Consider the following 26,159-nt stretch of genomic DNA (forward strand, 5'->3'; position numbering starts at 1 on the left):
AATTGCCATAATAATACATTAAAAAAAAAAATAAGAAATGGTGAACCCATTTAAAATAAATAAATGAGAACAAAAGAAAATAATAGAAAATTATATCAAAGTAAAATGGATGGATTAAAAAATACTTTTTCTGTTCCAAATTACTTGCACCATTAGAAAATTATCACTATTTATTTATCATTCTTAATTTATGATTAGTATTTAATTTATAAGTTAAAACATAATCAAGTAAGATCTTGTTTGATTCGGCTCGTTATAAAGATTAGTAATATTAAATTTTTATAATTTTTAATATACATAATTAAAGATGTTAAGAAATAAATTAGTGCATTAAACTGCATAAAAAAGGAAACGTTGCAGTAAATATATATTTGAACGAGGGAGTAATAATAACAATTGACTTCACGTCACAGAACACACTCAAACAGGAACAGTGGGAGTAGTTGACTATTCCTCACACGTGCGGTATCATTAAGTCAACTCTCATTATGTCGATGGCTTTTAGGTTAATTTGATTCTGGTCAACTACTATGTAGTACATATGATGCTAATTATGGGTTTTTCTAAAGATAGGAGGATAATGTTAAAAACAGATTGGAGCTTTATATACAAATAAAAGAAAGAATTCTGGTCATATTAATAGAAAAAAATGATCAAACTTTAGTCAAGTATGAAATCAAGATAAATCCACAGTTGTGCAACTGGGTTTTCTCAGTTTACATTGAAAACCTTTTTTTACCTCGGAAACTCATATCTGACACGAGTATGTGTATCAAAATTTAACCACAGTTGTGCAACGAGTATGTATCTGAGTGTCTAACGCAACTAAATGAAGGAAAATAGAATAGTTTTTGTCCAAAATAGAGTGTCGAAGTGTGACATATATCCGAATGTTGAGGATTAGTACTTGAAGTACGCTGAAGAATTTGTGTACCGATATTTCCAAATTGCGAAACAAAAAGGACACACTAATCAGAGAAAATAGAGAGTAATACTAACGGGAAAAGCATGAACATTTGTAGTGAAAAACTTCTCATTAAGCGTTTTTTGTCACTAACATCAGCTAATGCATTCAAACTCTTATTTTTTTTACAGAAAGGGCATCAATTGCTTGTAGAGACAATTAGAGCCTATTTCTATGGACAAAATTGTGCTTTACACATTGTCTTAAGGTATCACTTGCACTAGTTTATACACATTAAGTCTGTATGATCAATTAAAGCTGACCTGTTCGTATGTCTCTATCTAGGCGGTCTGCGTTGAGAGTTCCTGGGAGTTCCCTGAAGTCCTCGTTGAAGATTGAATATGCACTGCATATTAGCATAAACAAATATTACAGTACCTCTCATGTACAAAAGACGACAATTTTCTTAAAAATCGACTGTGTAACCCAGTAAGAACACCAACAGTTGTGAAAACCTACTGCCTACAAATTAAGCTAGTGCGTTTACACAAAGGCGGATCTAGGAAAAAAAAGTAATGTCAATGATTTAAAATAAAAAAATTACAATTACTATTGAATAAATTGAGGCTAAACACACTTAATGGGTTTTGAATCCTGGTCACTAATGTGGAAGATAATATACTAACCAACTCATCTAGGGTATTTTTACATGTACTAATTGATTTTATTCTGGATTTATGTGATGTCAGTTGACCTCAATAACTACACACTTCATCCACCATGCATTTACGTGTCATCATTGAAGGACAACATAAAAGTACATTATAAAAGCACAACGGTAAACTAGAAGCCTACAAGGTTAAGAAAAATATATATAATAAGCCATCGATTATTTTTCCACTTAAAACACAATGTTGCATACTGAAATCATGGATTCATCGGAAAAGTCAAAAGAAGATGAGTTCATATTTGGAAAGACTAGTAATATAGTAGTAGCGGATAGTAAAAGAAAGATTTCAGCAATGTCTGTCTGCTCATACCTGAGTTCACCTGTTTGACGATGTCCAAGATTCCAGAAGATGATGGCAAATCCGGTTCCGAGTATCTGCAAAAAACGAGGAAAAAATTTCATGCTGAGAAAATGGTAATTCACATTGCTTCAAAACAAAACAAGATGACTTTCCTAGAAGGGATACGTGAGAGTAAACATAACAATAAACATATAGCAACAGGAATAATCACAAAGTGCAAGCTTCACTTAAATGAGACTTGCACTTAAAACACTTTTACTATCTCCCTTGATGAATAATAAGGTCAATTAAATACAACCCAAGTATGCAGATAGAACCTTTTACCAGTATATCTATAGGTTATATGGCATCCGTGAACTACTTCTGAGTTATGAGTAGAGGTGTTCAACGGGCTGGGTCGAGTCAAAATTTAGATGAACTGGGTGCGGTCGGGTCATGTCAAATGTTAAACCGGGCGGGGTGGGTCAAAGTCAGTTTAAATCCAACCCACTTTGACCCGTTTTCTAGAAGTTCATAAAATAGTTTTTTTATTCTTCTTTATGGCCCGTTGGGTCGACCCACCTATTTATATAATAATAACATATAAAAATATTTTTAAAAAAGTGGTATAATTTTTTTCACAATCAGTTCCGATAATTATCCGACCCGGCCTGGCCCGACCCTTTACAGCAAGGCCTGCTAACGATCCGACCCGCTAATGACCTGTTAAAACGTGACCCGACCCTGAAATCCGTCGGGTCGACTCACCCCATTGAACACCCCTAATTCTGAGTGACTACACTGATGACAGAATCACAAAGCAACCAAGCAACAAGAAGACTGATCAGTGTCAAATAGCATAAACATCACATGCAGTGTGGCAGTCAAAATATAGACAACGAAAGCACACAAAAATCAAGAAAAATATGTACATGCATAAAACGATAATTAGAAACTTACATATAGTGGTCCCAGATCCCATTTATGTGCCACTGGAGCCAAGATAAACCAAAGGATGATAAATGCCCATGCCTTTATGCTAAGAGAGAATATTGCTAACAAAACAATATCTACGAATACAACAAAATAAAATCAGCACATATACAGAAAAATTATGCAAGAGTCAGCTAAGATGCTCACCAGGAAGCTTCAACTTATCATGTAAAATATAAAAGAGCTTCCTCTTCCACCGACTTGTAGACTCTGGGATCTGGAACTTCTAGATTCATGAAAGAACAAGAAGCAAAGTAGGGAAAGGCAAAGTGAGAATACATCCAACTAAAACTGAAATAGTCAAGTAGAAATAATCATCATATTCTAACCAAATCATCTTCGTCCTCATCATCGTCATCATATCCGGCTCTAATATGTTTTGGTGGTGCCTTGGGTCTAACAGTAACAATCAAGAAATCTGACACATAAAGTATAGAAGTATTAGGAGGTGGATAAACAGGCCATCACAGTCCTTGATATCACCTTCTAGTGAAGTGCAATTTCGATTAACTACACTTTCGCGAGCAGCATCTTCTAGAACGTAGTAACAAACTTTTTTCATCAAGAAGGGCTAGTAAAAACAACTGGGGAGGTATTTTGAATTTTTTGGGTAGATACTAGAAAATACTATAATATTTAAGTTTGTTTTTTGAAGCTCCCAAGTGTAACATAATTCGCTAACTAATTTGCGTTTCGCTCAAATTTGCTGAAAATAGTCCAAAACTAACCATTTTTTTAAAAATTTGGTGCAAGGAGATTTGCGAATCAAGTGACAATAGTTTGGCCTAACTTCTCGAAAACAATTTTTGTTTCTTTAGTGTAGTTATCCAGTAACCGTTTTCAAAGAAACACTTTACAGAAATATAATGGTTTGGCCTTGAATTTCTTGAAGAGTTTGGAGAAACATATACCATTTTAGGTGTTTGACCTTTTCTCTTTTACTTTTAACAAATTTTAATTAATTATTTAGTTATTTATTTAATTTTTTAAAATATTTCTATCTATTTGATGAAAAAGTAAAATATATAATCCATAATGGGATCAAATTAAATATATTCAACATTAGGAGCATGCTTGGTTCACAATATGTAAAACGCTACTAAAAGATGCATCTACCAACCAAAATACTAACTAAAACTAAATGTTAAGCTCATCAACATTGGTGATTTCATGTGAGCATCCTATGGGACTCACTACTTAGTTTTGGTTGGCAAATTAAAAGCCTCTGTCATGAAAGATAGTACATAATGTATTGATAACGTGTTCACCCAAACACCAACAATTTATTTAAAAAAAAGCTAACAATAAGGACAATGCAAAAGCTTTAATCCAAAAAATTAGGGTCAATTACATGAACCAACACATCAAGTGGAACTGGTTGTCCACATGGATTCTTCTTACCATTTATTTCGATTTCTACCATCTCAAGTCAGCCTTTAAGACTAAATTCTTTATATCTTATTGCACTCTTGCCCTCCGGTCATCTTTGATCTTCTTCACCCTCTTAATAAGTCTTATGGGTTCAACTTTCAATCTTCCTTACCGCTTTACTAATTTTCCGTCTTTACATGTGCCAAAACCATCCTAAATGATTCTCTTACATCTTTCCTCAATACCTGTGACTTCTAATTCCTTTTGTATATCAACATTTCAAATTCAGTCCCTTAATGTATGCCCGATCATCCATCAAAGTATTCACACTTTTGCTACTCTCATCTTCCTACGATTATCACTTCTAAAAATCCAACACTTTAATCTATATAGTAGCGCTCGTCTAATAGTCGTAATTTATCATCTAACAGCCGTAGAATCCAAGGATATAAATAATTTATTTGTCACTATAAGATTGTTTTCTAATAGTTCCAATCACTGCAAGATTCTTTTTTAATAATATTGCAAAGGTGTTTGCCAACTAGCAATAGTTACTCAATTTTGACTGCCCAATCATCAAACAAAAAAAAGCTTTTCCTATCCCCAATGAGCTTTATTTACTCTACAACCCGCTTGCCACTCTTTCAGCTGTGGCAAATTTTGGTTTATTAACATCAAATTTTGGTTTAAAAGTCCATTACTACAAGGCCATAAATTGTATGTGGGATTTGAGGGTCGGAAAAACGCAACTTTACTCTTGTTAGTGATAACAAAGATGTTAATTTTGATTGACCTTTGCTACTTCACATTAATAAGTGCACATGATTTCATGAGTCATTTAAATATAACCCATTATCATCTAAAATCAAAGAACCATAAATCTTCCTCATCGAAAGAACTACTGGCAAACAATCTTAGAAGCAATGCCATGTCAACTAAGCTAAACTTTAGAAGCATATCATTCAATAAACAAGTTTTTTGCACTTCACTTTTTTGCAATTGTGTTATTTTCTTCATTCGTAAGTGTTTTAAGAATCCTTATATATCATGTCACCTCAAAAGTTCATTAAAAACGGATTTGAATCTTAGCAGGATACTTAAGATCCTCAAACCAGACTGTTTGAGTTGGCTGAGCCTTATGTTAAGTAAAATTTAAGCCCCTAAGATTGGATGGTACTCCGAATTTTATTCCAAGGCACTACAAGCTCATAAATATAAAATGAAACAATCCTATATGAATATTCAGAACTTTCTGCTCCAAGAGCTTAGCAATCATACTTTATAGACCACTTTTGCAATCTGAAAGAGAAGTGAAAAGATTACTAAGTTGCAACCAGCCTCGAAAAAAAAAAAGAAATTTGAATAAAAAAAGTGCTGATCCTCCATCTGCATCTTCACACTGAATTTTTCTTCAAAAAGCATCCTCATTTGAACCGAAATGTACAGAATAGGAGTCGTCCTTACCATTGAAGTGACAAAAGTGAAACTATGCCCCGTACCACTATTCAAACCGTTTGTACTGAAACAGTATGGAAACACAATTTAAAATACTCGATTAATGTTTCTCGTTTCTCATTTGCAACAAGAAGAAGAAGCCTGTCTTTTGTTTTCAATTCTTTTTCTGTTATAGTTATATCTACATTTGTGATACAAGACTTCTGATTTGTGATTAGTGTTAAGGTAATAAGGTTACATTTCCTACTTATGATCAATGTGATAGACAACACCAAGGCAGAATGAAATGCCACATCCATAAGCACACTAAGTTAGGTCCAATTTCCAAATCTTGGTGTAATTTATCCAAAGACATGATAATTCGTAAATTGCCATCTGAAAGTGGTAAAAAAAAAAAAATTCAAATTGCAACTTTGTCCCTACTCATCCACAATGACGACAAATATATTCAGTTAATTGATCATATTTCCAAATCGGGGAAAGAACTTGGAAGGTGATAATATGACGTGCGCACTGCCAAAGAGGCCAATGGTTGATGATACTTGGGTTTTTAAACTTTTCATGCTCTTGAAATCCCTTCAAAAGCTTTTCAGAAGAGGAAGGCTCCTCCACAAAAGTTTCCTCTTAGAATAACATTCAGATCTAATATTCAAAACAAAGGCCCTCACTGCAGTCCAACCTTTATAACAAGAAAGCTTGAGAACCTTCACAAGATTGATACTCAAAAGTGCTTTCTCTTAAAGACGTGTAATCTAAGATTGTAAATGGAAGTATAATCAGAAAACCTAACTTCACAATAGGAAAGTTGAGATATTTGCCTGCTTTTCTGAATGCTAGCACCTTAATAAGTCCTCTTCATTTGCTCCCAAAAACAACACTCATTCTTCTTGGGGGTGTCAAGCTTATTCCTCAAGAAAGTTTGATTTAATAATCATACGATCCCTTCATCAAATCCTAATTAGTGATGCTAAAATGCTATCTAAACTTCCTTCTAAAGTGGCACAATCTTCCTCAAGTTATCATTCATGTTCAAGGAATGATTCCACATATGATAAAGATACAGATTATAACCAGCACAAGCATCTATTATGCACTTAATATATAGGAGAAGTCTTATCTCACCCTTACATTTAATCAAATAAGAATAAATCAACAATTATACCACACAAACACATAAAATCAAGTGACAAAGAAAGTAAAAAAAAGATTAAGAAAATGCTATAAAACCTAAGATCTTACCACCATCTGAAAGTTTAACGGAAACATCTTCTCCATTTTTGCTATCATGCAATGCACTTCCTCTAGAAATAAGCCTCAAAGTCTCAATTGGCAACTGTTTACTTGCAGCAACTAATTTTCTTAAATCACGTACCTAATAATTTTTTAAAAAGAGATTTAGATCGACAATTAATCAAACATTACAACAAAAAAGATCTGCATTTTAATCAAAAATGCATAACAAAATGCTTTTTAGGGCATACATAATCATAATCAACTCACAATTACATACAGAATTTAGTAGAAAGCAAGCTAATTTCATCTTAATCAAAGTAATCTTCTTCCAATGCTAAACTAAATTCATGCACAAGACTTTATGTAATATGATCACAACCAAAAATTAAAAAGAAAATACCCAGCAATCTAAATCAATTAGAAAGGGAAATCTTTACGATTGAAGGATTAAGTGAAAGTTTTCAACAATTCAAAACCATTAAAAGGGAAAATGTTTATTATTGGAGAATTAAGTGAAATACCTAACAATCTAAATCTAAAACCATAAAAAGGGAAAATCTTGAATTAAGTGAAAATACCCAACGATCTAAACCATTAAACAAGGGGAAATCTTTACAATTGAAGGATCAAGAGAAAATACCCAAAAATCAAAAATCTTGAATTAAGTGAAAATACCCAACAATCTAAAACCAATAAACAAGGGGTGAAGTTAAATTACCTTAATGCAAGAAGGGACAATAAGGTGAGAAGGGCGAGAAGGGCCAATAGTCTTGAGAAGGATATCAACCGTGTTGAGTAATGTAGGATCGTTGCTACTTTCACCTAATTGGATTTCACCCATCTTCTGATTTCTAATTATTTTCCAATTTGATCGAATTTCGCGATGGTCAGTCAAACAAACACATGAAAATTAAGTTCTGATTTTAAGGGAGATGAACCGAATTGGGGAAGCCGATTTAGTTCTTCCTCACCTTCTCGGCTTCTTTTCTTGCCACATCAAATGCTATGTCATGACTCATGTGTACTTCCAGTATGTGTTCTGACTAATGACCCAATAAGGATTCACTCACTCTATGTCACGACTCATTGCCGTGAATCACCTGCCGAGCCAACATGCAAACATCCGCGCGTGAAGTAGAATCATAATTTTGGGAGATTGACCAACTTCGGCTTTTGATGGAGCAATTACGAACTCTCAATAGGTAACTTTAGGTATTAATTAAAATTAGCATATGTTTTTCTAAGTTTTTTTTTTATTTTATTTATAAACAAGTTATGTTTTTATTATTGGTTGTTTGGCACAAGAAAAAAGAATTTGTAAAATTTTAATATGAGACTTTTAAGGTGAGACTTTTTAAAGATAAAAAATCTTATATCTTATTTGTTATGTTAGAAACTTGGAAAAACGACATAGAAAAAAGAATCTCAACTAAAATACCACCTTTTTCCTAATACTTTTATTTTGTGGACTTTCTCATTTTTTTAATCTCATTCTCTATTTCTATTTCTTCTAAACAAACAAAGACTTAGATTTTTTTTTTGAAGATAAAGTCTCATTTCATTCATGAAACCTTATATGTCATTATGTATTATCCCTAATTTTATTTTTGAACTCACTCCCTCTTTTCACGGTAGAAATTAAAGTATTTCTACAATATTTTAGTTAATATAAGTCTTAAGATGAAAATACTTTTGTAAACATATTTACTCCTAGGATTTTTTTTTTTCATTAAAACCATAAGAAAAATAATCACACTAATATTAATATAGAGTTTTGAGGGGTTTCAAAATCTTTAGCTCTTCCTTATTCTCTTAAAAAGAAGAGGGCAAAAAATAAAAATTTGTTATAGAAGTAGAGTACTAGTATTGTGAAAATAGGTGGTCTTTCATTCTTTCCAATATCACTAAATAAAAACATTAGGATCCACTCGGGCATTGGGTGATGAATTATTGTGAAAAATGATGAATAATCTTTCACAAGGGGTTGATTAAAAAGTGGATTAGGATTTCAATTTTCATTATCCAACATTCAATACAGCCTTAGCTTCCCACTTTCTTTCTCAAAACATGCCCAAAAACACAGGAATCCTATTTGACACAAATCAAAAAGAAAAACACACACAAAAATGGCTTAGAGAATGTGGGCATCTTGTACTACTAATGCACTTTGCCTTTCTTGTACTTCTAAGCCTCTTTCTTTCCCTCCAGTTTCCCTATCAACATGCTTTTCCACTGGTATTTTCCTCCCTTTTATGTTGTAATTATTCATATATTCAACAAAAAGCTCTCGTTTTGATTTACATAATAAAGGTTCCAATTTGATGGAGAAATAGATTACAAATATAAAAGTTGCACTTTGATTTATACGATGCTTCCTTCAATTCTTTTAAGTTGTCCCATTTAACTCTGACACACTATTTAATATACTAATTTAAATATTTTTAATTGTGCATAATTTAAAATTATAAAAAATTAATATTAATAAAATTTACATTGAAACTAATCAAATAAAATCTCAAGTGACTATATTTTAATGTCTAGATTAAAAATAAATACAAATTAAAAGTGATTGATAAATAATATCAAAAACTAAATGGCAAAACTTAAAAGAATTGGAGGGAATATTAAATTATTAATATTGTAATTAATACATCTATAAATTTATTCTATATGGTCCCGATTTATTACAGTCACTCCAACTTTGGAATCTTATGAGTTATAATTTTATGAGTAGATTGTATTAACTCATATATGCTACTCTCTCACTTTATTTTTTTGTACACTTTTAATTTTTTAATATTAGATGAGAAAATTTTAAATTAGATTTTGAAGTATATATTTAAGATAATATATATTATTTGAGATCTTATTAGATTCGTTTTGATGCAGAGTTTTTCAATATATAACAATTTTTTTATGATGCGTACATAGAGATCTTGAGACTCAAAATTTGCTTTAATGCGTGCAAAAATAACGTGGACAAACACAAAAAACGGAAAGGATCGAAGTAATTAATTTAATATATATGCATAACTTCAGATACAACCAAGAAAGTAGACATGCTATTTGATTAACATTAAGTAAAATATAAATTAAAAATTTTCGATAGCATGAAAATTGGGTAAATAACTTGTTTGATAGTATGAAATGAATAAAGTATATTATAATAGTGACGGATTAGAAATTGACAATCATATTTTTTAAAAGTATGTAATTTATAAATTGACAAACATACTTAAAGCAAATTATTTAATTTTTATAAAATATCGAATCAGTATGTTTGTTCATTATGTTGTACTTATACATATTCATTATGTAGTATTGGATAATTTGAAGTATGCATCATCACATGAATGGGTGAAACATGAAGGTTCAGTGGCCACCATTGGTGTTACTGATCATGCTCAGGTTCGTACCTCTGATTGTCTGATCCCTCACTTTATGATGTCTTGGCCACTTAATTTTGAAGGTTGACCTTGTGGGTTTCATCAGTTTATGATTAGTACTTTAAGTGTAGGTGGTATTAAACAGTGATAATTTAAATGAAAATTAGTGTAATTTTAGTTGAAAAATCTATTGATTACTTTGATGACTATACTTGTCCAACTTCAATCATCACATTTCTTTATAAAATTCATTCCAATGCATTACTATTGGGAGAGGTGGTAATGGAAATTTGTACACAAATTTTTTTTTATTATCAAAGTTTCATCACCATGTGAATTACATGGAACTTTTGATAGAAATTTTACCTAAAAATCATTCTCATTACCACCATTTAGTACTACTAACCAAACAAGCGTAAAGTTCATACTGACCTTACAGATTGAGATTAATACTTTGACATTGTTGTTATACTACAAACTGAACAAAGTAATGGTGTGCAGGGCCATCTCGGAGATGTAGTGTTTGCAGAGTTACCAGAAGGAGGAGAAGCAGCAGCAGGAAAAGCATTTGCATCAGTTGAAAGTGTGAAAGCAACTAGTGATGTTAATTCCCCTATTTCTGGTCAAATCATTGAGGTTAACTCCAAGCTTTCCGATACTCCTGGCTTGGTATGTCTTTCTCATGCTCTGCTGCCAAATCTCTAATTAGATAGATAATGGTTTGGATAATCAAGAGTCGATCAAAACTAACCTCTTTGTTATTACAAGGTAAGTTGCATTTCTTTGTTATGACGAGGCAAGGTTGCGTATGTATAAACTTTCAAACTCTGCCCACGCAAAAAGCACTTAACGTTGGGGCAAGTGACATGTTATGATGAACTAGTGGATTGCACAACATGTTTGTGTTGAAAAATAACCTACATGTGATCCCATATCGAAGAATTAAAGCGAGATTGACTAACATATATACTTGATGGGCTACACCTCCTACGAACAATTGGATTTTAGGATGAAACTTCATCGGTTTGATCACGTAATAACATATAATGATGCAGATAAACACAAGTCCATACGAGGAAGGATGGATGGTCAAAGTGAAGCCAAGTAATCTAGCAGAGTTGGAAAGCTTAATGGGTCCTAAAGAGTACACAAAATTCTTTGAAGAGGAAGATGCCCATCATTAGCACAATGAACAACATATAATCATCTTTGAAGCCATGTTTTTCCTGCCTCTTTTCGATGTAAAAAAACTTGCAAATCGTCATGTTTAAGACTATAAGTAGATAGCTATATTTTCGCTCCATGATCTTTCAAATTAGGCTTCTACTCTATCACCAATCTTTGCCGCATTTTCTCTTATAAGTGAGAGCTTTATAGATGAAATTGGCAAACAATTGGCGAAAAGGGCTTGTACATTGAAAAGCAGTAGCAGGAAGCTTGTTGTTTAGAACACATTTTATATCAATTGAATCAGTAAATTACGATTGCTTGCTCTATAATCTAAATACATATACAAGGCTAAACTAAAAATTTAAAAAAATAAAAAAAATAATTTCTAACCTTTGTTCTGTTCATAAGTTATTTTTTTACTAGGAGTCCGTTTCTTTTTTTTCGAATTTGAATCGGATTTTTCTTGCCCCGGTCGAGCTGAATAAGAGTTGGACTTGGGTTCAACTGTCATCCCTAAAATGAGCTATATAAACGTGAGAAATCTATTTTCTTAATAATGTTTTTGCAATTCCTTTAAAACGTGACACATAATTTTAGTAGTCTTTGAGGTTCTTATTAAGACACAAAAGATGGTGTGCGTTGGGTAAAAAGGAAGATTAAAAAGAGAAGAAAACACAAGCTAGATAGGAACCTCGCACTTTTTTAGAGATTTTAATCAGTAGTGTCACATAATTTTACCTCTTCAAAAATCGTAAATTAAACTATATATTTTTAGGCCATTTTTAACTAATTGCAAAATTCAAAGCAAATTAGCTTGAAAATTTATCATGAGTCGTGCTGGAAGATTTACCTCAGCCATCATGCTTGGCCTAAGGGCAATAGTTGAGCGGCTGCAGCGGGGGCATTGGTGTCAAGGCCGACTCTTTATAAGAATACCATAAGGGATAAATTAGGGACTCGTTAATCTGAGGGTTTAAATTTTTTGATATATTTAATTTTTTGTTTATAATTATTAAAAAAAGACCTATATAAGTTTACATAGACTAAAAAGTAATCATATAACAAATGATAATGATTTTTCTTAACTAACGATCATTTGTGACCTTGTTAATGACCAGTTGTTAATTTTTGAGTTATTGGTTGGTGAATATAATATGATATTTTTTCAATTATAATCATTTTTTTAAGTAAATAAGTAATATGAATATTATTTTTAATTACTCCCCCCGTTCTTTAATGAAGTTCCCATAAGAAATGTTCACATGACTTAAGAAAAGTAAATTCTTTTAAATAGTGGATATATTATTTTATTGAATATTAAATTTGATGAAAGAAAAGTAGAGACCATAATATTAAAAATATATTAAAAGAAAGTTAGTGTAAAAGATATGAGGACCACTACTAATAAAAAAATATTTTTATAAAATTAGTGGATATATGGGGACTATAAGGAATGTAAAAATGTTATAATGAAGTTATTAGAAGATATGTGGGGACCACAAATATTATTAAAATATTAAAATACGGATGAATAAAGTTACTTTTCTCCAAAATCTATGATATAAATAAAAAGATTTCTTATGAGAACAAAAAATAAACACTTCAAAATGGTAAATAAAAACTTCTTTAAGATACAAATAAAATAATTTAATATATTTTGCAGGTTAATAGGTTAATTGAGCATTTTAATATTTTATCGAATTGATAAAACTAGTATTTTATTAATTGTCAAAAAAAAATCATGACATTGGTATTTTAAAAACTGTTATATATCGCTTTCGCTTAGAATCCAAAATATCCAAAATGGGCCGAACTTGGTGCTCACACCATAATGTTGCTCTCCAGTATAGTTTGGAAAAGTTTTAGCTGCTAGTAAAATGGAAGCATTCAACAGAGTGCTTTCTGATTTCTTTCCACAATGCACATGCTCCCAATAAGCGACACCTAAAACTTCAAGCTATGCAAAAGTAGACAAACACAAACAAAACAAAAAAAAAATATAATCTCTTTCGGTAATGAAACGAGGAAGTGCAAAAGACACTTAAAATACCTGGAGATAGGTGTAATCGGGTACAACTATCAATATGCTGAAAGTGTTTATGATCCTTCCGCTGATGAGACCTCAAATCCTGCAATACAACGTTAGCCTTGTCCGGGGGTGATCTCCCGGAAACCCCTCCGACGCTCAAGTCAGATCGGGAGACAGGATGTAATGAATATATGATAATGAATGAATACAAGATTAACGGATTGTAGGATGAGTTCAGATCAATTGAAGGAATATTTGGTTAAGTATAGATTGTACGTAGGAGGGTGAACATTTATTGTGGTGTAACGATAGCAATATAAAAGCTTTCTTTCTAAATAAATGATTGAAGGAAGTATTTTTGGTAAAATAAATTGAATATAGAAGAGTAGAATTGTCTCCCATTTTATGTAGTTTCATGACATATTTATAGCAATTTCTTATAGGGACTCTAAATGTGGTTACTTGATCATGGGATGATCATAACATAATGTTTGTAGATGTGGGAATAATGGGGAGTTCTTTTAGGAAGTGACTAAGAGTAGTGATAGTAGTGGACAAATGGGGTAGTTAGGGTTTGACTAAATGTGTTACTATTGACCCCATAACATAATCCCTCCTATTTACTATAAGTGTCTCATTTGCTTTTTGAACCTATTTATCTCTTATTCTTAATTTGTATTTTATTATTAATCTATAAGTTAAAACATAATCAAGTTGAATCTTGTTTGATTCGTCTCAATTCAAGGACTATTCATATCAACTTTTCATAATTTTTAATTATGCATAATTAGATATTAAGAATTGAATAAATGCATTGGATAGAGTGTATAAAGCAAATGAAATACTTATAGAAAATAGGAAGGAGTACTATTTTAGTTATCGAAACAAGCAAGCACTACTCAGTATGGTTGCTTTCTATGCATCATTTTATCGCCTGAGGCCCTCTTTTAAGAATTATGCTATTAATATTATTTTGGGAAATTTCAAGTGGGTAACTCTGAGATTTTGGGTTTTTCACGTGGTAATCAAAATTTTTAAAAAATTCATGTGGTAACCCTGTGGTTTAACAAATTGTTTCGTCATGACCTTTTTGCACATAAAATGTTAGCAAACATTAATTCCGAAGTTTTAAGGTCGATGTGCGCCTATTTATGTAACTCACCAATTCAAATGTCATCAGTTTCAACCTTTTTCCTCAAAACATAAACCCTAACACTACCATCTTTCATCCAAATCATATGTTTTCCCCCAAATGCAAAAATAGTAGAATTAGGGTTTATGTTTTAGGGGAAAAGGTAACTGATGGCAGAAATAGGCATACAACCGCCTTAAAACTTCGAAATTAACGTTTGCTAACGTTTCATGTGCAAAAAGGTTACAGTGGAACAATTTGGTAAACCTCAGGGTCACCACGTGGATTTTTTAAAAGTTGGTAGAACACTCAAAACGTCAGAATTATCACGCGAAATTTCCCTATTAACGCTAAAAAAATAAAAAGGAATTTTTACATATATAGCATTTTCTTATTGCAAACATTTGTTTCATGATATTTTCTTTTGATTTTTTGCTATAAACTTTTTTTCCTAAAAATAAAATTTTCAATTATACATTTTTGTTTAATAAAGTAAAAGATAAGACAATAAAGAATAACGCATGAATTTGCTTAATTTATGTCTAACAACATACTTAATAATGTGCTATTCTTATAAACATGACAAAGTGTTTTATTTGTTTGTTTGTGATCGACTTTATTTTCTATGATTGTTTGATTGTTGTAAACTTGTATATAATTAAATTAATAACAATAGTTACTTTTGCTTTTTGTTTTTAAATTGGCAAGCCATACTTTAAGAATTTCAATGTGTAATACTCAAAGGCTTTTTGTAGGTTTTAATTGTAGTCATGTTCGTAGGAATGGTAATCTTACAGTATATTTAGTGGCTAGTTGGATTTCAGGAGGGATTAGTGATTTTCTAGTTTTCTTAAAATCTTGTAATTTTGGTGTGTTTTGATCTAATATGATTTTTAGCTTCATTTTTAAAAATGTGTATTTTGTTTTTTGTTGTCTTAATATTATAATATAGTGATGTGAATTTTTTCATTTTCACACTTCTAATTTATTTGGGGTAAAATTGACCGCTTTCCTCTAATACTCTCTGTGAAAAAAAAACAGGTATGAATTGTCTGTCACCTTTCCTCACTTAAACCCTACTTTCGAGCAGAACATTGGGTATAATGATGATAACACTTCCAATTTGTTGTTAATTATTACGTTTATATTTGAAATTTGATGACTCTTATTTTACTTTATTTGTAGGTGAATTTAATTATTTAGAACAACAATAAACTATCATTAACTTTTTTAGTAGCAAATGGATATTGAAATAGTTTGTAGGTGACTTAATAACAATTTGTTGATTGTGTACAACCATTAAAATGATTCGTCGAGAGTTAATAAATAATTTCGAATTTGTTAAACACAAACCAATCAAATTTACAAAATTTTAAATTATAAAATTCAAATTACTTTTCCAATTTTGGAAGAATTAAGTATTTGCAATTTCATAAGTCAAACATAATTTTTTTGTTAATTTTGATAAAATATAAAAAATATCAAATCAATGAAAACTCATATTTTTAAATAATGTATAATTATATTTATTTAAAGTACGCACGGGCAAATATATAATTATACTATAGTTTTGGGAAATTGATTAAGCTTTTGATGGAGTAAACATGAAACGACCGCAGAGGTTTTAGAAAAATTAGGCACGAGCCCCAAATCTCAAGGGCATTTTAGGCACTACCGACTTCGTCATTGTATACCTTTACTTATACATTTTCTTTATTTGTTTCAAGAATGTTTAATTGAATAAAATATATTTATATAATAGTGGTACTATCAAATATCGCCTAGTGTTATTTGAAAACTTATTTCCCTCTTTCACTTTAGAAATTTATTTATTTCTATAAAATTTTAATCAGTATAAGCCTTAAAATAATAACTTAAATGAGCTTACTTTTGTAAAAATCAAGATATTTATATATTTAATCCTTAAATTGTATTTTTTTTCTATAAGCATAAGAAAATAATCTCACTAATACAAGAAAATCACACTAATATGAAGTTTTGTAGCTCTTCGTTATTTTCTTAGAAAAAGGGGGCAAAAATGAAAATGACATAGAAGTGTTAATATAGTGGAAAAATGGTCCTTATGCTTTTCAATATTACACTAACAGTACGTTTGTTAGTGGCATTAAATGATAATAATGAGAATGATTTATAATGTAAATTTCATTAAATATTACATATCATTTCTATGGTAATAAAATTTTGATCACAAAAAAGTTTTTTTTGTTTACAAATTTCTATTACCATCTATACCACCTCTTCTAATAGTAATGTATTGGAATGAATTTTATGAAGAAAATAAGATGATTAAAGTTGGACAAGCATGACAATCAAGGTAACCAAGAGATTTTTCAATCAAAATTACATTAGTTTTTCATTCCCATTAACATCGTTTATTATCATCTATCAAACGGGTCGTAAATACTACCTTTCTTCTAATAAATTTGCCCCATAATTATTTGGCAGAAAATAAAAAAATATACGTAAACCAAATAAAAAGATGATTCAAATATATATGAATGAAAATTAAAAAAAAATTACGAATTATAATAAAAATAAAAATAAGAGAAACTTAATAGGATAAACTTAAAAAAAACAAATTTTATGTTAAAAGGGGAGTGATAACTTTAGGATCCACTTGATGATGAAATGTCGTAAAAAAAGTTGGAAAAGTAAGTGTTGATTAAAAAGTGGATTAGGCTTTGATTATCCACCATTCAGAAAACGATAAGAGAAGGTGAAATACAGCCTTAGCTTCCCACTTTATTTCTCAAAATATACACAATAACCAATAAGCCCTGTTTGACACAAATCAAAAAGTAAACACACAAAAAAAATGGCTTTGAGAATATGGGCATCTTCTACTACTAATGCTCTTGGCCTTTCTTGTACATCTAAGGCTCTTCCTTTCCCTGCATTTTCCCTCTCAAGATGCTTTTCCACTGGTATCTCCCTGCTACATATATACTAGATTGTGTCTCAATATGTTGTACATTCTCCGTTCTGAATTGTCTGGTTGCATACTTTCATAATATTAAATTTTTTGTAATTTTTAGACGTGTATAGTTTAATATATAAATGACTAAAATAACACATTAAATTGTGTAGAAAGTCAAATACAGCAAGTATAGTGAAAAGGAGGAAATATTTATACATATTCATTATGTACCTTTGAATTTGCTAAGTTACACCAAAAGGCTCTCACTTTGATTTATGTGATGCAGCAAATTCAATGGCACATAAGTGTAGTGGTATATACTAGTGATGGAATGAAGTTTAACTTTTTGTATGTAGTTTTGGATAATTTGAAGTATACATCATCACATGAATGGGTGAAGCATGAAGGTACAGTGGCCACCATTGGTGTTACTGATCATGCTCAGGTTTGTACCTCTAATAGTTTGATCCCTCACTTTTTGATGTCTTGGTCACTTAATTTTGAAAGTATATATAGACTTTATGGGTTTCATCAGTTTGTGGTGAGTTACCTTAATTGTCCGTTTGGTAGATGGTATTAAACGGTGGTTAATGAAAATACAAACTAGTATAATTTTGGTTGAAAAATCTCTTGGCTACCTTGATAGCCATACTTGTCCAACTTCAATCATCCTATTTTCTTTATAAAATTCATTCCAATGCATTACCATTGGGAGAGGTGGTAATAGAAATTTGTACACAAAATATTTTTTTAAAACAAAATTTCATCACCATGTGAATTACATGGAACTTTTAATAGAACTTTTAATAGAAATTTTACACTAAAAATCATTCTTATTACCACCATTTAGTACTACTAACCAAATAGGCGTAAAGTTCATACCGACCTTAGAGATTGAGATTAATACTTTGACATTGTTGTTGTACTACAAACTGAACAAAATAATGGTGTGCAGGGCCATCTCGGAGATGTAGTGTTTGCAGAGTTACCAGAAGGAGGAGAAGTAGCAGCAGGAAAAGCATTTGCATCAGTTGAAAGTGTGAAAGCAACTAGTGATGTTAATTCCCCTATTTCTGGTCAAATCATTGAGGTTAACTCCAAGCTTTCCGATACTCCTGGCTTGGTATGTCTTTCTCATGTTCTGCTGTCAAATTTCTAATTAGATAGATAATGGTTTTGATAATCTAAGAGTCCATTAAAACAACCTCTTTGTTATTACAAGGTAAGGTTGCATTTCTTTGTTATAAAGTCTTTAAAATTGCGTATGTACGACCCTCCAAACTCTGCCCGCACAAAAAGCACCGAACATTGGGGCAAATGACATGTTATGATGAACTAGCTGTTTGCAAAGGATGTCTGTGTTGGAATACCCACATGTGATTCTACATCAAAGAATTAAACAGAGGTTGACTAACATATTTACTTGATGCGCTACTTCTCATAAGACCAATTGGTTTTAGAATGAAACCTCATCGGTTTTATGTGGAGCACTAGCATAACTCTCCTCTTATGCGGATCTTATTGTATATAAGCCTGTTAACAAATTTATCAGTCTGATCCCGTAATAACATTTTATGATGCAGATAAACACAAGTCCATACGAGGAAGGATGGATGATCAAAGTGAAGCCAAGTAATCCAGCAGAGTTAGAAAGCTTGATGGGTCCTAAAGACTACACAAAATTCTGCGAAGAGGAAGATGCTCATTAACACAATGAACATATAATCATCTTCGAAGCCGTGTTGTTCATGCCCGTTTTCAATGTAAAAAACTTGCAGATCTTCCTGTATAAGTAGATAGCTAAATTTTTGCTCCATGATCTTGCAAATTACTTGACATAAGGTATTCTATGCTGTTACTCTGTCCCCAATCTTTACCGCATTTGCTTATTAAATTGAGAGCTTTTTAAATAAAATTGACAAACAATTGGAAGGGCGTGTACATTCAAAACAGTAGTCGGAAGCCTGCTGATCAGAAGGCATTTCATTTCAGTTGAATCAGTTTACTACACCTGCTTGCTCTAAAATCTACATACATATACAACACTAAACCAAAAAATAAAAAAATAAAACAATTTCTAACCTTTATTCTACTCATGAGTTATTAATAATAACCTATAAATTAAAGCATAAAAAAGGAAAAGATAAACAAAAATTTAGGTAAGTTTTGTTGCAGGCAGCAACAGAAGAAACTAATTTTCTGATCTACTGCAAAATCTATTCCTGTAGAACTAACATATTAGACATGTTCAAAGATGCTTCGAGTTTAGGAGTTTCTCGCAAAATCACATCTCCATACGCTTCTTCTTGCTTTACATTTATGAGTCCTCCAGAACTCAAGACCTGAAATACCGACATTAATTTTGTTAAGGAGGGCATTCGTGTGTAGAGATTGAAATAGCACATAAAGACGAGCGGAGATAGTACAAAAAATCAAGCTAGATCGTATTCCACTTCCTATCCTTCTCATGGCCATTTTTCAGGGTTTGGCCAGCCCGAAATGCATTTTGAGGCCATTTGTTTAGGCCGGATTTGGTAGGTTGCACAAAATTTCTGTTTGATTTTTCCTTTGATACTCACCAGTAACTCAAAAAAGAGCATTGCGTTTTCCCTCTTGTTTTTGCGTTTAGCAATGGGAAGCAACGAAACAGCTTCTACCCCTTGCTGCTTCTTTCTTTTAATCACTTGCATAAGATATCTTGCCACAGTTCTGAAAATACATATAAGAAAATTTCCGCATATGAAAATTTTGTCCGCATAGATGGGAGACGGAAAAGATCAACTACTAAAATAATTATATATTTTACCTGGTTCTAGCGGACAATCCTCCATCTGCAAACAAGAGATAAAATTTGCTCGCGGTAAGCATATAACTATGTTGTAGCTGTTAAATCGTAATTGATTAGATACAAGCTTGTAAATAGTGACCGGGCTTACTCTTATTCGTATGGAGTTCTCCGCTATCTGCTTCATTTGCATCCATCTACAAATTCGAAAGAATGGAAACAATCACTCATGAATTTGGGAGGTGTTCATCGGGCCCGGTGGCGGCAAAATTTTAATGGGTTGGGTTTGGGGCAGGCCATGTCAAATTTAAATGGGCCGGCCCAAAACACGTGTGAACCCAACCCACTTTGACCCGTTTTTTAAAAGTTCATATAATGGTTTTCGTATTCTACTTTATGGCCTGTTGGGTCGACCCACTATGTATATAATAATATCACAACCCATGCCTACACAAAGAATTCCTTTTATGACAACTAATTCCGTCATGGAAATCCATTCATCCCAGCGTTCTTCACTCATCTAATATCTTATATGTCTCTCTTCAGTCTTCACTGCGTTTCTGCACATATTCCTTGGGCAGTCTTAACCTCTAAATTCTTATATACCATATTGTTAAATCCCGAATCACATAGTCTTTGAGCTCCTTAGATCAGAGTGTGCATTAAAATCAATTTATAAATCACTTTATAGATTTCCTTTACTCAAAGTTGTAGATATGCTAGATAACATGGCAGGGCACTATTGGTTCTCTTATTAATCTGAAAAAATCGTCAAGGATTAGGCTGGGAAAAAGTGAATTATGGTTGGATTTGGACTATTTTTGGGCTATTTTGAGCAAATCACAAAATTCAAAAAGCAAATCAGCCACGAGTGATGGTGAAAGATTTACCTCAGCCATCATGCTAGGCCTAAGGTGATCTTCCTTGTCCACTGAAACCTCCATCCTCATATTCTCATAAAATTGAACACCTTCCCCATCTGAATCTGCAGCCCTATCAGTTGCAAAAACTCTGGCAGATGTTGGACATAAAACCGGTGTTCCAGGGGCAATAGTTGAGTGAATTTCAGAAGGGGGGGCATTGGTGTTCACAGCATCATGTTGCTCTCCAGGAGCTTGTGTAGTTTCAAAAGTTTTAATTGTTAGTTGAACGGAGGCATTCAACAGTTCAGTGCTTTCTGCTTTCTTTCCACAATGCACATCCTCCGGATCCGAGGCACCACCTAAGAGCTACGGATAAGCAGAGAAACACAAACTAAAGTTGAAAAAACAAACAAAAAAAGTTTACTTACATGGTATCAAAGGCACAAAGAAATTCTTTGAAAGGGCTGGAATTTGATAAAGTCTCCACAGATCGAGGATTGTATGAGGAACTTTCCTTCTCTTGCATACCAAGCTACTTGCATCCTTAAGACCCTGCTTCATAGTCCTGCAACAATAATCCGATAATCAATAATCAAGCGTCTGAATAAAAGAAGTGCTTCTAACACCCGATAAACTCTCCTCACTTTGCTCTCCTTTTCTTTCCATCATCACCTAAAAACGATATAGACAGATTCCAAAATGAAGGAGGATCATCAAGACAAGACTTAATACCGACTCTGAAGTTCCAAACAATGCCGAATGAGCAATACCCAAAGTCTGTTATTGCCTCTTAAGATATTTGATGAAAAGATTCTATGGACATGAAAGCTGTGAAAACTTACTCATTACTCAACATTGTGGTCTCATCAACAATGCACTTTCTTTTGCCAAGTCTTTGAGCGATCTCCTTCTTAGCAGGAGTGGGGACAACCACAAGCTCGGGAATAGTTCCAACTGCAACGAGAAAATTACATCCATCAATAAACCCCAAATATGAATTATGATCAAAATTAACACAAAAATCAAAACATAAGCCCTGAGCAATATTGATATTTATTTGCACCTCCAGCATCTATAGATCCCGCATCACGGGTCTTCTCTATGGAAGATGGAACCTCCTTCTCTTTTAGTATAACAGATTCCTGATATTCTAATGGTGCTTTCTTTAGGTCATCCTCATCCATATTATCAATGGTTTGCGCTTGATAATCGTTAATTAGATTGATAAGTTCAACATCCAAAGCACATATTCTCTCAACATCCATATCATCTTCTTCAGAAAATCTCAACTCTCGAAGCTTCTCCTTGCTTGTTTTTAAATCCTTCATTTGGTCGGGGGAGCATACTTCAACTTTAAATCCCATTTGATGAGGTGAAAGAACTCTGTTAGTTACAGCAGGAAACAATTAATAAGCATAATAACTAGGAATAAAACAGGAAACATCCACGCTGCAAATTTTACATCATTTTCATACTTATCAGGAGGAGTATGAGCAGAGGTAGAAGTTTCTTGCTTAGCTGCTACTTTATCAGGTGTCTGAGTAAAAGAACGAGTTTCCTTCTGCGTTGTGACCTCATGTAATGTCCGCAAAATCAGGTCCTCCAAGAGGGCGCAGTCCTCATCAGGTTGTTGCTGCAAAATCGCAATGATTAACTTATCTCTCGGCGTAATTACAGAATAAGAAAAGCCACCAAAACTAGAAGGTCTACATGGGCATGATTTAATTTTAAGTTAAGCATAAAGACGAATAAATGTTTTGGGCGATCTCTGAACTCCAATTCGAAAGACTAACATCTCATAAAATTATGGAAGCAATCCCATAAGGGATTCGGTAAGAATGCTCACACAAGTACATGATGGTAGCTAATTAGAATTTTGCACAAAAGAAACGCAATCCATAAAATATCGTGAAAAGATTTAGGAACTTCTCCATTTTAACGTTTATAGGCATTTAAATACACTCTATATCTCCTTCAAGTTACAAATATTCTATATTAAAGAGACATCAAATTTGCAATGAAAATATTACCTTGTTCAAAGAATATTGAGAACATGCATCAACATTCCTTGTTGATGCTTCATGATAAATATCTCGAAATTTAATGTCTTCCCTTGGTGCAGTATTGTGCCTGTATAAATATATAAGTATCATAATTTGCAGAAAGAACGATCATAATGACAAAATCTTTATTGAAAGTTACCGTTACCTGCTTGAACCATCTTCAACCTCCAGTTGAAAAGAATCAAGTTCATATCTTTCTGGAAGGATTATGGAAGGAGAAGATCGCACAATATCTCTAAATGAAACTAACTTTTTTTTGCCAACCAAAAATATATTAATGTCTGAGACAGTTTCATGACAGTCTTGAAATAAATATTCAACCTTCTTAGAAAATATTCTCACAACACCAAGAAGAAGATAAGCCAAAATTCTGTATGTAACAGACGGCAATCCTTCTAGCAGAATTTTATCTGTCAAAATAAGATATGGAAGACACAAGGCAATTCAATACCAGAAGAAATACGTCTATTATTCAAGTAATGGAGCTAAATCGCTACAAGGCAATTCAATACAATAAGAACACGATCTAAAATGTGTATTCATTAAATTATACAAGTAACGGAGCTAAATAACTAAGAGATCTTTACAAGATAGTACAAAGACCTTATCTAGAAGGAATATTGTAATAACAAGGGTGTAAATTAACATTAAATAAAAGGGGCAAAGTCGACGACGCAAGCTTGATCATGGTTAGGAATTCGGGTAATGTTGTTAAAATGCCAAGTTAAATAGATCCAATACATAGCTCATTAACCTCACCTGAATCTATGGTATATGATTGGTGGATTGTGGTACAAAGGAGCGTACATTTCACAAAATCATTCCACAATATTGATGTTTTAGACCGATAGCGAGGAACATGTAAGAAAAGTAGATTCACAAGGGCGCGGAAACTGATCAAATTAACATATGTTGTACAAAGACCTTGATAAGGACTCAAAAACAAGCAAAAGAGACGATTAAGAAGAAGATAAGATCAAAGGCAGAAAGGCAAAAGTTTGCAAAATAAATTCCAAAAAAAGCTCCAAAAGAGTTATTTAACAGAATGATAAAAACAGACTACAGACTAAAGACAACTCTGATGAAACCCACATGATACTTTCGCCCAATTTCACTATTTCACTCTTAAATGAAGCAGGGACAAAATAACTTCTATTTCCAACACAATATCCTACATTAATTTCTCACAAAAAATAAAGAGATTTCCCCAATTAAAAGAAGTCCAGGAGGATCACTATTTGCTAGATAAATGAGTCACGAAGAAGTAACCTATAAAACCCTCACAAATAGCCACCGACAATCTAGAAGAAACAAAGATTGCCATCAATCAAATTCCTTACAAAAAATGATCAAGACAACCAATGAACCATAAATTGAATAAAAGCAAGCATACCCAAATGACAATTTCTCCCAATTTCAATTCATTAAATGAATCATTCACATAAAGGATTATCATTTCTCACTATAAAGAAGCAGAAAGAGCAGAAAGTTCACTGTAAAACCCTAAACTTCCATTGTCAAAACCCCTAAAATAATCATCACCAAAAACTTAAAAATTTCAATTTACAACCATAAACACAAATAAATTCACATTTTTACCAATCAAAAAACATAAGCCAGATGAAGGTAAGGAAAAAATTGAAACTTCAATTTGAATTTTTTTTAAAATAAGTCAAAATGGAGAATAAGAAACAATGACGAAAGCAACGATACAAATGGCAGCTAAAAGGCAGTTAACAGATAAAAGACAATGTAAGTCAACCATTGCTCTCTTCTACTCCTTCCTCCCCTTTGTCATACTTCTCTATAATATGAACTAATTTTTCTCCATTTTGGAGCACAAATTAGTTTACTTTTCACAATAAACCTCTAAAAAAAGTTAAATTAATACAATTAAAACCATTATTACACATCAATATGCGAATTCAACAATTACCCAGAAAATTGAATTGCCACAAATTAGATAAAGATGGAAGGTTTAACAAGAATGAGAAAGAAGAAGCGAAATGGAGACAAACCAACAGAAGAACAGATATCAGTGTCAGTAATTTGGCGTTTTTTGAGGCGTTTGAAGAAGTACCCAGCAACCCAAATGGCACCTAAAGGCCCTTTACTTGATAATAGACACTGTGAGTAAAACATGGTCTTCCTTCTTTCTTCTTTTACTTCTTGTTCTTCCTTCTCTGTAGATGAGAACTTCCTTTTGCTTTCCAATGGCGGAAAATCAGCAATTGTAGATGTCATTGAATTTGAAAGGGGGAGTGAGGACTGAGGAGAAAGAGGTTGGAAGGGAAAGAAACGGTCGAATGGTGTACCAAGGAAGGAAACCGCTCTAGAGAATTTGGTTTCCTTCCGAGCTCTAGAGAATTTTTTGAATTTGGGGCAAAAGATGTCTATCAAATTGTTTGTCGTACACATGTCAAATTATGGAGTACTGTCATGGTATTGTTTATCTAATTTATTTATTTGTTTAAATTATTTATGTCATATTACCTTATTGCCCCTTGATCTTTCGCGTTGACCTTGACTTTCGGTCAACGGGCCTTTTTCTGAATTTTCCATCTCCCTTGAATGGCCCATGGATTAGTGACCTGACCTCTCAATACCCTAACTACCTTCCAGAAAAGTAACTTCCCACTCTCCCTCGTTCCTTGGCTATCCTTCTTTCAAGGTGGGTAACCTCCCACAACTCCCATGATCTTCAACCTCTCCTTTCTGAAAGTAACTCCCTTCCCTCTCCATTTCATTAGCCCACCAAAATTCCAGCAATATCAATCTCGACGTTCACTTGCATTCAGTTTATAATCATCTACTCAATTTCACATTA

The 26,159-nt window shown here is 32.5% G+C and overlaps 4 protein-coding genes across 4 annotated transcripts; 2 read left to right on the forward strand and 2 right to left on the reverse strand.

Moving 5' to 3' along the window:
• Positions 1–236: 236 nt before the first annotated feature.
• LOC130800747 (uncharacterized) lies at positions 237–8,135 on the reverse strand. The gene is made up of 7 exons (XM_057664356.1): positions 7,685–8,135; positions 6,973–7,105; positions 3,237–3,325; positions 3,055–3,133; positions 2,875–2,984; positions 1,945–2,009; positions 237–1,310 (listed from the first exon to the last, which is right to left on the reverse strand). Exons 1-7 carry the CDS (start codon positions 7,805–7,807, stop codon positions 1,217–1,219), a joined length of 693 nt encoding a protein of 230 aa, XP_057520339.1. The 5' UTR covers positions 7,808–8,135; the 3' UTR covers positions 237–1,216.
• Positions 8,136–8,889: 754 nt separating this feature from the next.
• LOC130800748 (glycine cleavage system H protein, mitochondrial-like) lies at positions 8,890–11,981 on the forward strand. Its single transcript, XM_057664357.1, has 4 exons — positions 8,890–9,201; positions 10,286–10,374; positions 10,854–11,021; positions 11,408–11,981. The coding sequence occupies exons 1-4, from the start codon at positions 9,105–9,107 to the stop codon at positions 11,534–11,536; spliced, it is 483 nt and encodes a 160-aa protein (XP_057520340.1). The 5' UTR covers positions 8,890–9,104; the 3' UTR covers positions 11,537–11,981.
• A 5,475-nt stretch (positions 11,982–17,456) lies between these two features.
• LOC130800750 (glycine cleavage system H protein, mitochondrial) lies at positions 17,457–19,491 on the forward strand. The gene is made up of 4 exons (XM_057664359.1): positions 17,457–17,628; positions 17,978–18,066; positions 18,577–18,744; positions 19,205–19,491. The coding sequence occupies exons 1-4, from the start codon at positions 17,520–17,522 to the stop codon at positions 19,328–19,330; spliced, it is 492 nt and encodes a 163-aa protein (XP_057520342.1). The 5' UTR covers positions 17,457–17,519; the 3' UTR covers positions 19,331–19,491.
• A 139-nt stretch (positions 19,492–19,630) lies between these two features.
• LOC130800749 (sister chromatid cohesion 1 protein 2-like) lies at positions 19,631–26,028 on the reverse strand. The gene is made up of 12 exons (XM_057664358.1): positions 25,351–26,028; positions 23,478–23,742; positions 23,300–23,399; positions 22,745–22,902; positions 22,333–22,652; positions 22,112–22,223; positions 21,698–21,834; positions 21,297–21,628; positions 20,558–20,603; positions 20,428–20,452; positions 20,201–20,330; positions 19,631–19,963 (listed from the first exon to the last, which is right to left on the reverse strand). Exons 1-12 carry the CDS (start codon positions 25,748–25,750, stop codon positions 19,838–19,840), a joined length of 2,151 nt encoding a protein of 716 aa, XP_057520341.1. The 5' UTR covers positions 25,751–26,028; the 3' UTR covers positions 19,631–19,837.
• Positions 26,029–26,159: the final 131 nt, after the last annotated feature.

Source organism: Amaranthus tricolor, chromosome 15 (assembly GCF_026212465.1).
Source record: "Amaranthus tricolor cultivar Red isolate AtriRed21 chromosome 15, ASM2621246v1, whole genome shotgun sequence".
Taxonomy (NCBI): Eukaryota; Viridiplantae; Streptophyta; class Magnoliopsida; order Caryophyllales; family Amaranthaceae; genus Amaranthus; species Amaranthus tricolor.

Coding starts and splice junctions, on each gene's coding strand:
- LOC130800747 (XM_057664356.1), bottom strand. CDS start 7,807: ATGGGTGAAATCCAATTAGGTGAAAGTAGCAACGATCCTACATTACTC. Junction 7,106..7,684: donor TTGTCCCTTCTTGCATTAAG/GTAATTTAACTT, acceptor AAAAATTATTAG/GTACGTGATTTAAGAAAATT. Junction 3,134..3,236: donor ATGAGGACGAAGATGATTTG/GTTAGAATATGA, acceptor TCATGAATCTAG/AAGTTCCAGATCCCAGAGTC.
- LOC130800748 (XM_057664357.1), top strand. CDS start 9,105: ATGTGGGCATCTTGTACTACTAATGCACTTTGCCTTTCTTGTACTTCT. Junction 9,202..10,285: donor ATCAACATGCTTTTCCACTG/GTATTTTCCTCC, acceptor TTCATTATGTAG/TATTGGATAATTTGAAGTAT. Junction 11,022..11,407: donor TTTCCGATACTCCTGGCTTG/GTATGTCTTTCT, acceptor ATAATGATGCAG/ATAAACACAAGTCCATACGA.
- LOC130800750 (XM_057664359.1), top strand. CDS start 17,520: ATGGCTTTGAGAATATGGGCATCTTCTACTACTAATGCTCTTGGCCTT. Junction 17,629..17,977: donor CTCAAGATGCTTTTCCACTG/GTATCTCCCTGC, acceptor TTTTGTATGTAG/TTTTGGATAATTTGAAGTAT. Junction 18,745..19,204: donor TTTCCGATACTCCTGGCTTG/GTATGTCTTTCT, acceptor TTTATGATGCAG/ATAAACACAAGTCCATACGA.
- LOC130800749 (XM_057664358.1), bottom strand. CDS start 25,750: ATGTGTACGACAAACAATTTGATAGACATCTTTTGCCCCAAATTCAAA. Junction 22,903..23,299: donor CTCAATATTCTTTGAACAAG/GTAATATTTTCA, acceptor GCGATTTTGCAG/CAACAACCTGATGAGGACTG. Junction 21,835..22,111: donor ACCACAATGTTGAGTAATGA/GTAAGTTTTCAC, acceptor TTATTGTTGCAG/GACTATGAAGCAGGGTCTTA.